The 13298-nt window shown below is 41.0% G+C and overlaps 1 protein-coding gene across 4 annotated transcripts in view; it reads left to right on the top strand.

The window, feature by feature from the left end:
• The first annotated feature begins 5831 nt into the window (after window positions 1–5831).
• Rab11fip2 (RAB11 family interacting protein 2) overlaps window positions 5832–13298 on the top strand; it is a 37380-nt gene continuing 29913 nt past the window's right edge. For 3 of the 4 annotated variants that reach the window (XM_075974559.1, XM_075974557.1, XM_075974558.1), the window contains exons 1-3: window positions 5832–6318; window positions 11446–11888; window positions 12714–13182. In XM_075974559.1, coding sequence (XP_075830674.1) covers window positions 5966–6318; window positions 11446–11888; window positions 12714–13182 — 1265 coding nt within the window. In that variant the 5' untranslated portion in view covers window positions 5832–5965. The remainder of the gene's footprint in view (window positions 6319–11445; window positions 11889–12713; window positions 13183–13298) is intronic. The other variant, XM_075974555.1, reaches the window with a different exon arrangement.

Here is a 13298-nt window from a genome sequence, read left to right as displayed (position 1 = left end):
GTTGAGCATCCTTTGGGTATATGCCCAAAAGTGGTATTGCGGTAGGTTGATTCCCAATTTTCTGAGAAACTGCCATACTGATTTCCAGAGTGGTTGTACAAGTTTGTATTCCCACTAACAATGGAGGAGTGTTCCCCTTACTCCGTATCCTCTCCAGCATTAGCTGTCATTGGTATTTCTGATCTTAGCCATTCTGGCAGGTATAAGATGGTATTTCAGAATCGTTTTGATTTGCATTTCCATGATGGTTAAGGATATTGAACATTTCCTTAAGTGTCTTTCAGCCATTTGAAATTCTTCTGTTGAAAATTCTTTGTTTAGATCTGTACCCCATTTTTAATTGAATTATTTGATATTTTGATGTTTAATTTCTTGAGTTCTTTAAATATTTTGGAGATCAACCCTCTGATGTGGGGTTGGTGAAGATCTTTTCCCATTCTGTAGGCTGCCAGTTTGTCTTGTTGATCATGTCCTTTGCTCTACAGAAGCTTCTCAGTTTCAGGAGGTCCCATTTATTTATTGTTGCTCTCAGCGTCTGTGATCCTGGGGTTATATTTAGGAAGTGGTCCCCTCTGCCCATGCATTGAAGGTTTCTTCCCATGTGGGAAGTTTTACCCCTCTCTGAGGAGTGGATTGGGGGTGAGATAGTGGGGAGGGGGGAGGTAGAGGGAGCAGGAGGAAGGAAGGGAGTGGGAACTGGATTTGGCATGTAAAATGAGAAAAGATAGATTTTTAAAAATAAGTTTGAAAAATTATAGAAAAAAACAGATACTCACAGGAAACATGATGGCACCATGGAAAAGGTGTCTGTCAGACAATCTAGTTCAGTCCCTGGGACCCACATGGTAGAAGGAGAGGATTAACTCCTGCAAGCTGTCCTCTGACCTCCAAGTGTGTGCTGTGGTATGTTCCCCACAAAAATAACTAGCTAACTAAATAACCAAAAATATATAATTTTTAAAAAGAGGTATTGTTACAAAAATCCCTCTCTTTGCACAGTTCATAAGGAGACAAGTTGCATATCTATGGACTGTTGTTTATGATAGCTGAAAAATTGGAAACAATTTAAATGTTCTTTGGAAGGACAAAAGATCAAATGGGGCTTAACCATCTTATCCAACACCATATAACAGTTGATATAAATACATTCCTGTCCTATGAATTCATATGCATCTATTTGGTTAAGGGAACAAATGTTGTCCAACATAATATTTTGAGGTCATAAATAAGAAATGGAAAATCTTCTACATGAAGTGTCGTTGCGTGCGAATGTGTGCTCTGCCCCACAGATTCGTACCGTCCCCAGCACGTTGTCCCAGTTCAAAGAAGCTGCCGATAACAGAAGTTATATTGATGTCTACAAGAAAAAGTTTAAGACTTTTCAAGACTGCTTGCCCTATATGCAATTTCTTCCAAGTCTTGAGCCGTTGGTGTCATTTCCTCATGCAGGGCCAATTAATGAGAGCTGCATTTGCTTCCTTTCTCTGATCATTAACTGCTTTCATTTGGGGGAGAGAATACACGGGACATCTTGAATATATACAGACATACATATATACATATATTCCTTCCAAATTAGAGGATCCATGATTAATAAATTACATAGAAAGGAAGTCTGCTTTAGTGTATTTTCTGCACCCAATTAGTTAATTAGAATGCAATTTGCTTCTCTGTGCTACAGTTGGACGAGCTGGAGTTGTGGCTTTGAGGGGATGCCCTGGTGCTTGCTAGGACAGATTCTGATCTTACAGATGGCTCTGAGAAGGCAATTTCCTTCCTGAAGACAGGCAAATGTGCGATTCAGACCCAGGCTTCTGGCTCAGGATTTGCACACTACATAGCACATTGCTTCTCATGTGTCACAGACTGAGACCTCACAACCTCACAAGACTGATTAATCAGCCCAGTGATGAAAATGAGACAAAATCATCCCCTAAACTCTCAATACTACTTCCTGGCTATTAGACTTCAATTTGCCAAATTAATGTTTTTTTTTAAAAAGTGTAGTGTGTGTGTGCGTGCGTGCATGTGTGTATGAGTTTGTGCACATATGTTTGTGTGCCAATGTCCATGAGTGTACAGGTATGTACAGGTGCATGTGGAGGCGCGTGGTCAAGTCAAGTTCCATTTCCTTGGTGCTATTTATCTACCTTTCCCTCCTCCCATTTATTAACTGACAAACAAAACCAACTTGATTTTTGTAAAGAAAAGGTGTCTCTCTTTTACCTGGAACTCACTAATTGGGCTAGGCTGGCTAGCCTGTGAGTCTTCAGGATCTGTCTGTCTTTGCTGTCTCTGTTTCCTGCACTGGTTTTCAGACGTGGGTTCTGGGGATCAAGCTCAGGTACTCTATGCACAGAGTCATTTTTTTCTAGCTCTTTGTTTTAACTGTGGGAATACTTATTTACACATTGATAATATAATTCATGGTCTTTGATGTACACAATAGGTTTCACATTCACTTCAGGTGTGTGTGTGTGTGTGTGTGTGTGTGTGTGTGTGTGTGTGTGTGTATTAGAAGTTTGAAGGCTTTACTAATACCTTGGAAAAGCTTTTTGCTTCCCTTTGGCTTCTGCGTCTCCATCTGGAAAATAATTAACACACCCATTACATAATGCATACTGAAGCATTAACACGCTGGACCCAGTGGGCTATTTAAACACTGAGGGTTCATAATTGTCCTACAGGAGATCTGCAAGATGTGAGTTTAGAGATGCTGATGTTCAGTGGGAAAATCTGTAGTGCTTGGAATGAACTCCCTCATGAGAATGTCCTGAAAGGCACAGTACCTGCTAACTGTTTTCATCTGTGAAATCTTCTGGTGGTGTGTGTGCGCATGCATGTGCGTGTGCGTGTGTGCGTGTGTTGGATAGTGGCAAACAGTATTAAATTAGAATTTTCAACATTTTTCTCCTATAAAATATGTCCTTTAACTCAAGCCCTTGTTTTTGGGATTGTACTAAAGATTTCTGGACATGTCATTAGAAGGAAAAAAAAATAAGTAGCTGTGTTCAATTTGGGGGTTGCCCTTATTCACTCATAGGGTCTTTCTATCTTTAAAAATAACTATACATACACACATCTTAAAAGTGGTAAAAATCATTTTTAAAACACAGAAAGAAACCTGAACACTTTGGTAGATCACTTTGATCTCAGTTCTTATATAAATACTATTATTTTTCCATATGAGCCAACCATATACTTGGCTCAGCTGGCCTATTTTTACATTCTGAACGTAGTGATGCAATAAAAAAAGAATCACTCCAGGAAATTACTTCCCTTTTATACTGTAATTCTGGACTTTGACTCTTATGGTTTGTGCGTTTGCTTCCCCAGGGAGCAAAATGATGCTGTTTTCTTATTCTGACTTAAAACTATTACCCCATGATTTCTGATCTTGCTAGATAGTATATTTGTCTCTACCTAGATTTTGAGAAAAATTCAGCGTTAGATGTGATAGAAGCGAGGATAACAATCTCAGTTGTTCGGCTCTTGCCTTTAGAGCATTCTCTGCTTTGTGTTGGAGTTGGTTGTTGTGTTGCTGTGAACTATTGCAGCCAACATCCACCCTAGAGATGGCTGTATTTCAGCGATGAGTTTCGGAATAATACTTGTAAACAAGTTTATATTATATTATATCATTAATAAAGCTTACAGAACATTTTAAGCTCTTTAAGAACATGCATCCATTATTATAATTATTTGCCTATTGTTTAATTACAACCTGTAATAGAATTGTGAGGCTTTTAAAATATAGCTTGTAAAACTTCTAAACTTAATCAAATTGGATTTCAAGATGCTTATTGTGTTTTTCTGCAAGTTTCAGGTGTCAAATTATTTCTCTCTAGAGATGCTGGTGAAATTCCACCACTGACTGCTCCAATGCACCCTTTACAAAACCCCAAGAATATTTTCCTTCAAACTTGACAACTGTCCACTCTGGGATCCAGATGCGATGCACGCAGTGTGATGGTTTTGTTCTGTGTGATGTGTTCTTTGCACACATGGCCTTTCAAACACTGTCTCCCAGGGTTGGAAACTCTGCCTGGAAATAAGAGAAATTTTAAAACTTGCCCGAAAATAGGAAACACAATACTTAATAGTTTATGGCCATTTTAAGTTTGAAAAAGCACATTCCAACTTATCATTTGTTTTATTTCTCAAAATTAGTCCTGTAAAGGGAGAAAAAGCATTTAGATAACAGATTGGCTAGCTTGCCTACTAATGCTTAGTTCTCTGAAGGCCTTTAGGAATGTCCATCCTTTTGACATAGCTACAAGGTGTGGTCATCTCTCTCCAAAGTTCTCCCTGGAGAACAGCACAATGAAGTTAAATAGTTGCATAAGATGTAAGTAAGTTTATAATGTGTTTGGCCACATTCATAGCCATTGTTGGCTGCAGGCTGGACATAGTGCCTGGAAGTCCAAAGAATTTAATCCCTAGGATGACATGGATGGAAATAGTCAGCAGAGGTAGTATCTAAGTGTCTCCTGAGATAGAAAGAGCAGGAACGGCAGACATTCACAGTGTTGGAGGGAAAGCGCCACTTAGGATCACACAATAGTCCTCTCTACCCATGAAGTAGGGGCTTGGTCTCTAGGAGCACTCAAGAATGCTCAAGGAATACTTTTGACACCATGCTCACAACCTAGATTGGAGACCATGGAGAGACGTGCTTCATCGGTGTATAAAAGTGGGACTCAAGGAACGAAAACGACTAAATAGTTCACAGAGAATCATGGTGGCCGGCATGGAGGACAGAACCAGATCTTCTGATGCCACCCCAAAGAGTCTATGATCTTTATGAAGCAATGGTAGCTTTGGAATCTATATGCTCCCTTCGCTGTCCGGCTGTGCTCAGGAGGTCCCTTTAAGCAGTAGAAAGTTTCCTCTTCAAGACGGATGGAGACTAGCTGGATGAAATGTGCATCTGCCATTGAAGAAGAGCTATCTGCGGCATCACTAGCTAAGGACACCAGGGCTGGGCCAGGCACAGAGCACCCAGCCCAGACAGAGTCTGGCTTTCCAATATGAAAACTGGTTCTCTCCCAAGTGCAGGCGTTGTGCAGGACCCAGTGCCGCCTCTCAGAATCCTGCTGTCGGCCTGGGCGCGCTGACACATCCCGAGCGAGCTTAGCAACCGCCAGGCCTGCACCCCGGCGCCCACGGTCTAGGGCGCACGCCCCAGCCTCCGCGTCCCGCACCCCGCCGCCGCGTCGTCACGGCAACCAGGGCGGCGCTAACCCCCAACCCCGCCCGGTCCCGCCCCTCGCGCAGCCCGGGGCTCAACATGGAGGAGACGGCCAACCCGGAAGTGGCGCGGCGGCCGCGCGCCGGGCGCTAGGAGCCGCGGGTACCCCCGAGCCAGGCCTCGCCCCGTGCCGCCGCCGGGGTCTCCCCCGCGTCCCGATCCAGGACACGGCGGCGGCTTCCGCCCCGCTCGCCCAGGCCTCCGCCGCTCTCTGGGGTGGGAGGAGCCGAGGCGAGGCTGCGCGGGCGGAGGGAGCCAGGCCCCGCGGGCCGCCAACGGTTCTGTTCGTATCAGCCGGGTCGGAGGAGGAGCCGGGCCGCTCGGGGCGGAGGCCGGGCCGCAGGGGCGCAGGCCCGGGGACGGTGGCGACGCGAGGCGGCGTCCGGCTGCGCGCGGAGGCCTGGACCGGGCGGGCGGCCAGGTGATGTGGACCCCTGTGCTTCTGCGGGAGAAAGGGACCCCCGCAGCGGCGGCGTCCCCCGGCCGTCCGCGCCGGTCATTTTGACATTAGCCCGTAGGGATCTTGGGGCAACCTCCTCCCTCTCCCCCCAATTCCCTTTAAGCTTGCTGTAGTGCCCTGAAGGATGCAGTGATCTGGGAATCGGGCTCTCCCTGCGGGAGGGGCACCGCCTGCACTTCTGAACTCTGCAGAGGAAAAAAAAAAAACAACCCAACAACAAAACCGAAAAACGTGACAAAAAACAAAATCCCAGGATGATGTTGTCCGAGCAAGCCCAAAAGTGGTTTCCAACCCACGTGCAGGTCACAGTGCTCCAAGCTAAAGACCTGAAGCCGAAAGGCAAAAGTGGTACCAATGACACATACACCATAATTCAGTTGGGCAAAGAAAAGTACTCTACATCCGTAGCGGAGAAAACACTGGAGCCGGTCTGGAAGGAGGAGGCCTCCTTTGAGCTGCCTGGGTTGCTTATGCAGGGCAACCCAGAGAAATACATTCTTTTTCTTATAGTGATGCACAGGTCCCTAGTGGGACTGGATAAGTTTTTAGGGCAGGTGGCAATCAATCTCAATGACATCTTTGAGGACAAACAAAGAAGGAAAACAGAGTAAGTTATATAATTTGTCTTGAATGTTGGGCACTTAAATATATGGATGTACTTGTTCTTGAACATAGTATGTTTGAGGCATTGGTCTTTGGAATTGAAATAAGATCCAGTTTTAAGCACTTCTATTTGCATGACTTTGAAGAAAAATACCCTTTGCTGTGAAATTATATATATATATATATTTTAAAGTAGAGTTATTAGTGATCTGTTATTTTTCTCATTTCTGTGTGAGGTAAGCAGCTCATCATGGGATATAGTATAGTGGATTTTAAGAAATACTTTTTAATAAGAGGCCTAGAGCATGAACTAGAAAATTGAAAGATTAAATCTATGCATGTAATGGTCTATGGTCTATGTTTGCTGAGCACTGTTAAGAGATAAATTACTAATAAGGGCTGTCAAAAGATAAATTCCTGATTTTAGAACTCTGTATTTCATCATTGTAAACAGTTGGCCTTTATTTTTGACCCACCAGTTTTCAGGGTCAGTACTTCTTGATAGAGCAGAAAGTTGTTAAAAGGGGGGGGAAAGTTTTGGAAGTCTGCACAAACATCTTCAGTCTTGAGCCCACTGACATTTTTCCCCTTTGAATCTGCAGTATAGTGGGGCTATTGTTTACTAAAGAATCAGATCGGCAAGGCTGGTGTGTTTAGACCAAATTAACCGCTGTAAGATTGGAGAAGTGATTAAAGTCTGGCGATGCAGTGATTTAATGGCTTCTTCCATGAAAACATGGCTTTTCAAACAGAACTTTCAAGCCTCAGTTAGACAGACTTAAGAAACCAGAGTACACATCAACACCAGGATATGTACTAAGCTGAAACTAGTAGCGTGTTTGGAAAGGTGGGTCTCTTGCTGCATCTTTAACGTAACATGCTTTCCTGGTCTGGAGACTCACTGAGATGAGTTTGAGGAGAGGAGGGAGGATGGAACTCACCAGAGGACTTCACTTTTCCATTGTTTTCCAGTCCTGGTGCAGGTTTATCTACCCTTCAGAGCACTTTTTTACAATGGTAATTTTAAGTTCATGTTGATTTCTTACATTTAAACAATAGTCATCTTTTTTTTTGTTTTCTTGCAAAACCTGCCAGCAGACTTCACTTAATAGGAATTGTTTTTGTTTCGTTTGAATCAAGTCTTTACCTAAGACTTAGTGTATGTAAGGTAAAATACTAGGAATACAAGAAGAACAAAAGGTAAATATTCAACGAGGAGAGGAGAAAAAGTTTAAGTTGTATATTTAATGATTGTAAACTTCTTGATATTTAACAAGTAGCCTTTACTTTCTTCTGAAACTTTTTTCATCATATTTAAAATGAAAATGAATAATAACCAAATAATTTGTCCCAAATTGTCAGTTTGGGAGTGATTTAGTATAAGCTCTATAAAGTGTTTTGACTCTGAGCTTTTAAATATCCACAGCTTCAGATTTCTTAGCATGCTTTAAACAGTAATTTTAATATTAATGATAATATACTACAGACCTCTCAAATATAAATTCTCCAAATTTAAGTAGGCCCAAGTGTGTATACAAAGATCCTGAGAACGAAATAGCCTTTTACAATTTCTTGTTTTATTTCTATCTTTGGCAGCTCAGCAGTTACAATAAAGTAGACCATGAACAATCTCTAATATCGCAGTCTGTCTATAAAACTAAGGAGAGCTTTTGGAGGGGGATGCTTTGAAATGCTCTCAACAGAGCTGTGATGTCACTGCATCCAAAGGGATTTTCACATGGTATTAAGCCCTTAATATTTTGTGTGGGTGACTAAATGGGAACTGTGTATTTGATGAGGCATCTTTATTGGTAATATTTCTAGATTTTTAATATATTTAATAGCTTCCTTTTCCAGCCCAGCTGCACATGTGGCACAGTAAGAGACAGACTTGAGCCACCAGTGTATTAAAAGAAAGGTATTTAATATTCTGCACATTGCTAAATCTTGTCAGCATATTCCCAAGTGCTTTCTGGAAAAGTGGAATGAGTGATGAAGGCTACCAGCTGATTGAGATGTCCCGTGGAACTGCTGGGTGTGACACTTTGTACTTTTGATAGTGAAAAGACCGTGTTTACACTTTCCAGTTGTGCCATGAGAGGCAAATAGTATTGTGCTTAAAATCGTTTTAACTTAGTTTTCTACTTTGAATATATTCAAATATATGTGTATATATATATATATATATATATATATATATATATATATATATATGAAGGGGGAAGGGCTTGAGTCAAATCCTTTGAACAGAGAACTTTTGCATTTGCCTTCTTTTAATAGATGTCTGGGTTGGTTCTGGCATAAGATTTATGGAAATAGCACAATGTTTAATCATAGAATGGGAAACTCGTTGATGCTATTATGAAATATCCATTGATTTTTTTTAAAAAAATAAGCTAAGTTGGTGTCTTTTTTCTTAATGTTCTCAAAAATTAATAATATCAGAGTACCTAGAGTTAGGTATGAGTTGGACATATGTAGATTTTAGGGTGTGTGTGTGTCTGTCTGTCTGCCTGTCTGCCTGCCTGCCTGCATTGCACCTGCCTCCTGGCCTCTGGCCTCCTTATTGCCAGTCCTGTCCCATTTCTGACCACACAGCACCGATTGCTTGGGAATCATTCCCACATGTGTGGCAGTTTTGGACATGGACCTGTGCCCACTGAAAATTGAACAGAAGCCATATACCATTACAACCCAGCACTCCAGAGGTGGAGAAGAATAGGCATTAATCCAGCAACTCCCAAGTGCTGTGTCTTCATTTGTCCCTTTGAAGACTGGGAAAACAAACACTATTCCAGGATTCTTGAAGTTCTCATTAAGGTCAGTTTCAAAACAGAACAGCTAAAGTTACTTGTCAGGCCTGCCCTTTAAATCAGTGTGTTTATCAGAGTTCTTTGCAGGGTTTCATTTTGTTTGTTGTTGTTTTGTTTCTATAGGGGGAGAAAGGGGAAAAAAATCCATTTACACTTTCTTGGATTCAAATGCATTGTTTTATTCTTTAAAGCTTGCGTAGGTGTTTAGAGTTTCCCAGTAAAACCAAAATGGTGCAAGGCATGTGTGTTTGGAATTGACTCTTACTGATTTTATGAAAATAGTTCTAAAAGTAAAAAAGTAGAGTGACATTTTAGTGTAAAGCAAGCTTTCCTCAAGGAGCTCTCTTGGATGAGAGAAATCCCCCCCCACACACTTTCTGGTTAAATACAGTGTTCCATAACGTGTGGCAGCCATGTGGTTAACCTTATTAACACGTGTGCTTCATCAAGTAAGAACGAGCTTGTATTTTCTGCAGATGTTTCTCATCGGCTTTAGATGTTTTCCTCATTGGTTTCCATCTGACTTGGGGAAATGGCTTGTCATCCTCCCGGCCTCAGTTTCTTCATCCCCAGATAAGGGTGTTAAAGTAGATAATTCATTTGCTCTTATTTCCAAACTTCTGTGAGTTTTGACCACCTTTTGCCCCCTTCCATTTTGGGGACCATTGATATATTGTCCTTGACTTGGGTTCTATCAAATTGTTGTAAACTCCACATACATGCTTTTGTTGCTTGTTTGTGTGTGCGTGGCGAGGTGCATTCTTATAAAGAGTGTTTGCTCATTTTTCACATAGCCTGAGATTTTAGAGTATTTCTTGGGTATCACCCATCAGAAGAATTTCTCAGACTATTGAAAATGGCTCTCTTTTCCAGAACTCTAAGTTAATTCCGGGATGTATAGCTTTGCCTCATTTGGAGGTGTTCTGAGAGCTCATGCTTCTGTTTGGTGTGTTCCATTCTGCAGTTCATTGCTGCTTTCTTATTCCCAGTCCTGCTTAGATGTTAGCCATTGTTTAACCTTTTCTTAGTTCAGGGTCTTAGGAGTGCCTTCATCATAAACTGTTCTATTGTAAGAAACAGCTTGTTTTGGCATCAGTATGATATGTCTTAATTGATTGAGTCATTCCAGTTCAATAAGGAAGCATGGCACCTTCATGGAGCTGATACAGGTTGTTTGTCGGCTCTCTGTCCTGTTTGTGTGCCAGTCTTTGGCTTGAGGTACAGTAAATTCAGCCATCTTTTAGCTATCCTGTTGGCAAACAACAAGAAAAAAAAGTAATATAAAATCAGGTCAGAGTTGCTTTGTAGTAAAATTCATTGCACTCTACTCAAGCTGTGTTAAAACAGCAGCATGTCTTCAGAAAGGGGATCCGACTCCATGGCTCGATGATGAACACTGGGGAGTGTGTGCAGGTTCAGGCTGTTTGCCCTGTGAAGTGACCGCTGGTGACACCAACAACTGGAAGATTCCTGATGGATAAAAATACTATAAACAAAGCCAACATAAACCCTGCTTCTTTTATAGTTCACTTGGAAATTGGCTGTGTGATGCAGGACGGAAGTTCCTGAAAGTCGGGGCCGGCTTTGTTTGTAAAGTCCTTTTTATTTAGCAGAGTCAATAGCTTTCTGGCAGGAATTATTTGATCTTTTTATTCTTTGAAAACTTCACAAGATTTGTTGTTTATCACTCTTTACATTTTATTCCCATTTCATAATTTATTCAGGAAAAGGCTGAGTTAGATCCATTTTATATGAATATAAGTACTGGTACTTGGAGTTTTAATGATCAGCACACTATGTATTATCCCAATTATTTATATAATTCTTTTACTATAAGTCATATTTTGGAATGGGTATTAAATATTTTTTAAATGTCATCATTATTTGTCATTTTATGGTACTCAGAAATACTAAGGAGTGACGAATTTATAAGTTCCTGGCTCAGTGTCTTTGAATGTTAAACATAACCTTAGGCCATTAGTAACACTTGTCCCATATGGAAGCATAATTAGCTATTGTTGATAAGAATTTCTGATGATATTTTTGAATTATGAGGGGGAAGTTTATCTAAAACCCTTTATATACTTTCCAAAGGCGCATTCCTTTGGTGTGTGTCACTCTACAGAAACTAGGACCAGTTTGTTTGTTTGATTTGTTTTCTTTTTAAACAATGAGTTAAACTAGAAATTTGTGGTTGACTCGTTCTTATTCAATGTGTAGATTGATGGTTAGTCACTTTACTTAAAAATATGCCTGGATATAACAGAGTTTGCTATTACCATTATATGTTACAACCAACTTTTTCTCTTCTTTTGAAGGTGGTTCAGATTAGAATCCAAACAAGGAAAGAGAATCAAAAACAGGGGTGAGATAAAGGTCAATATTCAGTTTATGAGAAACAATATGACAGCAAGTATGTTTGACTTATCAATGAAGGATAAGACAAGATCGCCTTTTGCAAAATTAAAAGATAAGATGAAAGGGAGAAAAAATGATGGGACATTTTCTGATACATCTTCTGCAATCGTTCCAAGCACGCACATGCCTGATGCCAGTACTGAATTTCCAAGCAGTGAAATACAGATGAAATCTAAACCAAAAAAGCCTTTTCTTTTGGGTCCTCAGCGGCTCTCATCTGCCCATTCTATGTCTGATTTAACTGGGTCCCATTTATCTTGTGAGAAACTGAAATCCAGTGCTGTTGGTCCGACACATCTTCTCAGTCGCCAGATAGATTCCTTTGGAGTTGTTCCAGAAAGCGGTAAGTGGCACTTATTTCTTTATCCTCCCTATATTTTGTGTATTTGTGTTTATAGTATAGGTGATAATGAAATGAATCCTAATCGTCTCTCATGGCCTGGCCTTTTTTTTTTTCTCTGTCATTTCTCCTTTTCAAAAGCTTGTACCAGTGCTAGGTTGGTAAAGCGCTTGCCTTGAAAGCATGGGGACCTGAGTTCGGTTTCCAAAACCCACATACAAAAGGCAAGGCAGGTGGTGGTGCAGGCTTGTAATCCTGTGCCCAAGAGGTGGAGCAGGTGGATCCCCGGGGTTCCCTGCCCAGCCAACCTAGATTTCTTGACAGATTCCACAGCAGCGAGTGATCCTGTCTCAAGAGACAGGGTGGGTAGTTCCTGAGGACCGACAGTAGAGGTTGCCTTATAGCCTCCACAGACGTCCACATACACACCATAACACAAAACAAAAAACAGTGCGGTGTGTATTCCATTCTGTTTACGTGTTCCTAGAAAGAATATCTATATCCCGAGGAAAGTAAATTTGATTCTAATGATGGAAAAGTTTAAGACTTGCCAGCATGGTCATCGACAGCAGGTCCTTTGGGTTGACCTTGTACTTTTCTTGTATGTTGGTTTCTAAGCAGTATGATACTAGTTGCCTCACAATACACTGTATTACCTATCTACTTCATAATATCCCTCACCTAATTTTAAGATTGTTTTGACTATTTTGAGGGTTAATATCTTTAGCTAATTGCTCTCATTCTGAAGCAGCAGAAGTGTCAGATAGTGTAATAGCATATGTCACCCATCACCTACTAATAGCAAAAAAAAAAAAAACCTGTTTGTAGGGAGTCTCAAGTCTCCGCACCGAAGAACACTAAGCTTTGATACTTCTAAACTGAACCAGCATGGCAGCACTGTGGATGAAGGCGAACCCTCCTTTGGAAGACAGAGTGACCCATTTACAAACGTGACTGCCTCGTTACCCCAAAAGTTTGCAACACTGCCAAGGAAGAAGAATCCATTTGAAGAAAGCAGTGAGCCCTGGGACAGCAGTGTGAATTTATTTTCAAAACCAGCTGAAGTAAGGAAAGAAAATAAGAGAGAGAAAAGAGAGAAAGTGAGCCTCTTTGAAAGAGTGACCGGGAAGAAAGATAGTAGAAGATCTGAGAAGCTGAACAATGGGGGATCTGATAGCCCCTGTGACTTAAAATCACCTAGTGCTTTTAATGAAAACCGGCAGGACTATTTTGATTATGAATCAACCAATCCGTTTACAGCAAAATTCAGGGCTTCAACTATAATGTCATCGTCAAGGTAAGCTCACCAAGGAGGGGTGTGTTCCATTTGGGGAACCTTGTACTTAAAAGTAATAAATATTTATTTTAAATGCATGAATATTTTATATTCATTTTATTTTTTAACCTATTTTT

The sequence above is a fragment of the Microtus pennsylvanicus genome, chromosome 5 (assembly GCF_037038515.1).
Source record: "Microtus pennsylvanicus isolate mMicPen1 chromosome 5, mMicPen1.hap1, whole genome shotgun sequence".
NCBI classification, from domain to species: Eukaryota; Metazoa; Chordata; class Mammalia; order Rodentia; family Cricetidae; genus Microtus; species Microtus pennsylvanicus.
This window is presented reverse-complemented; position numbering and strand designations above follow the sequence as displayed.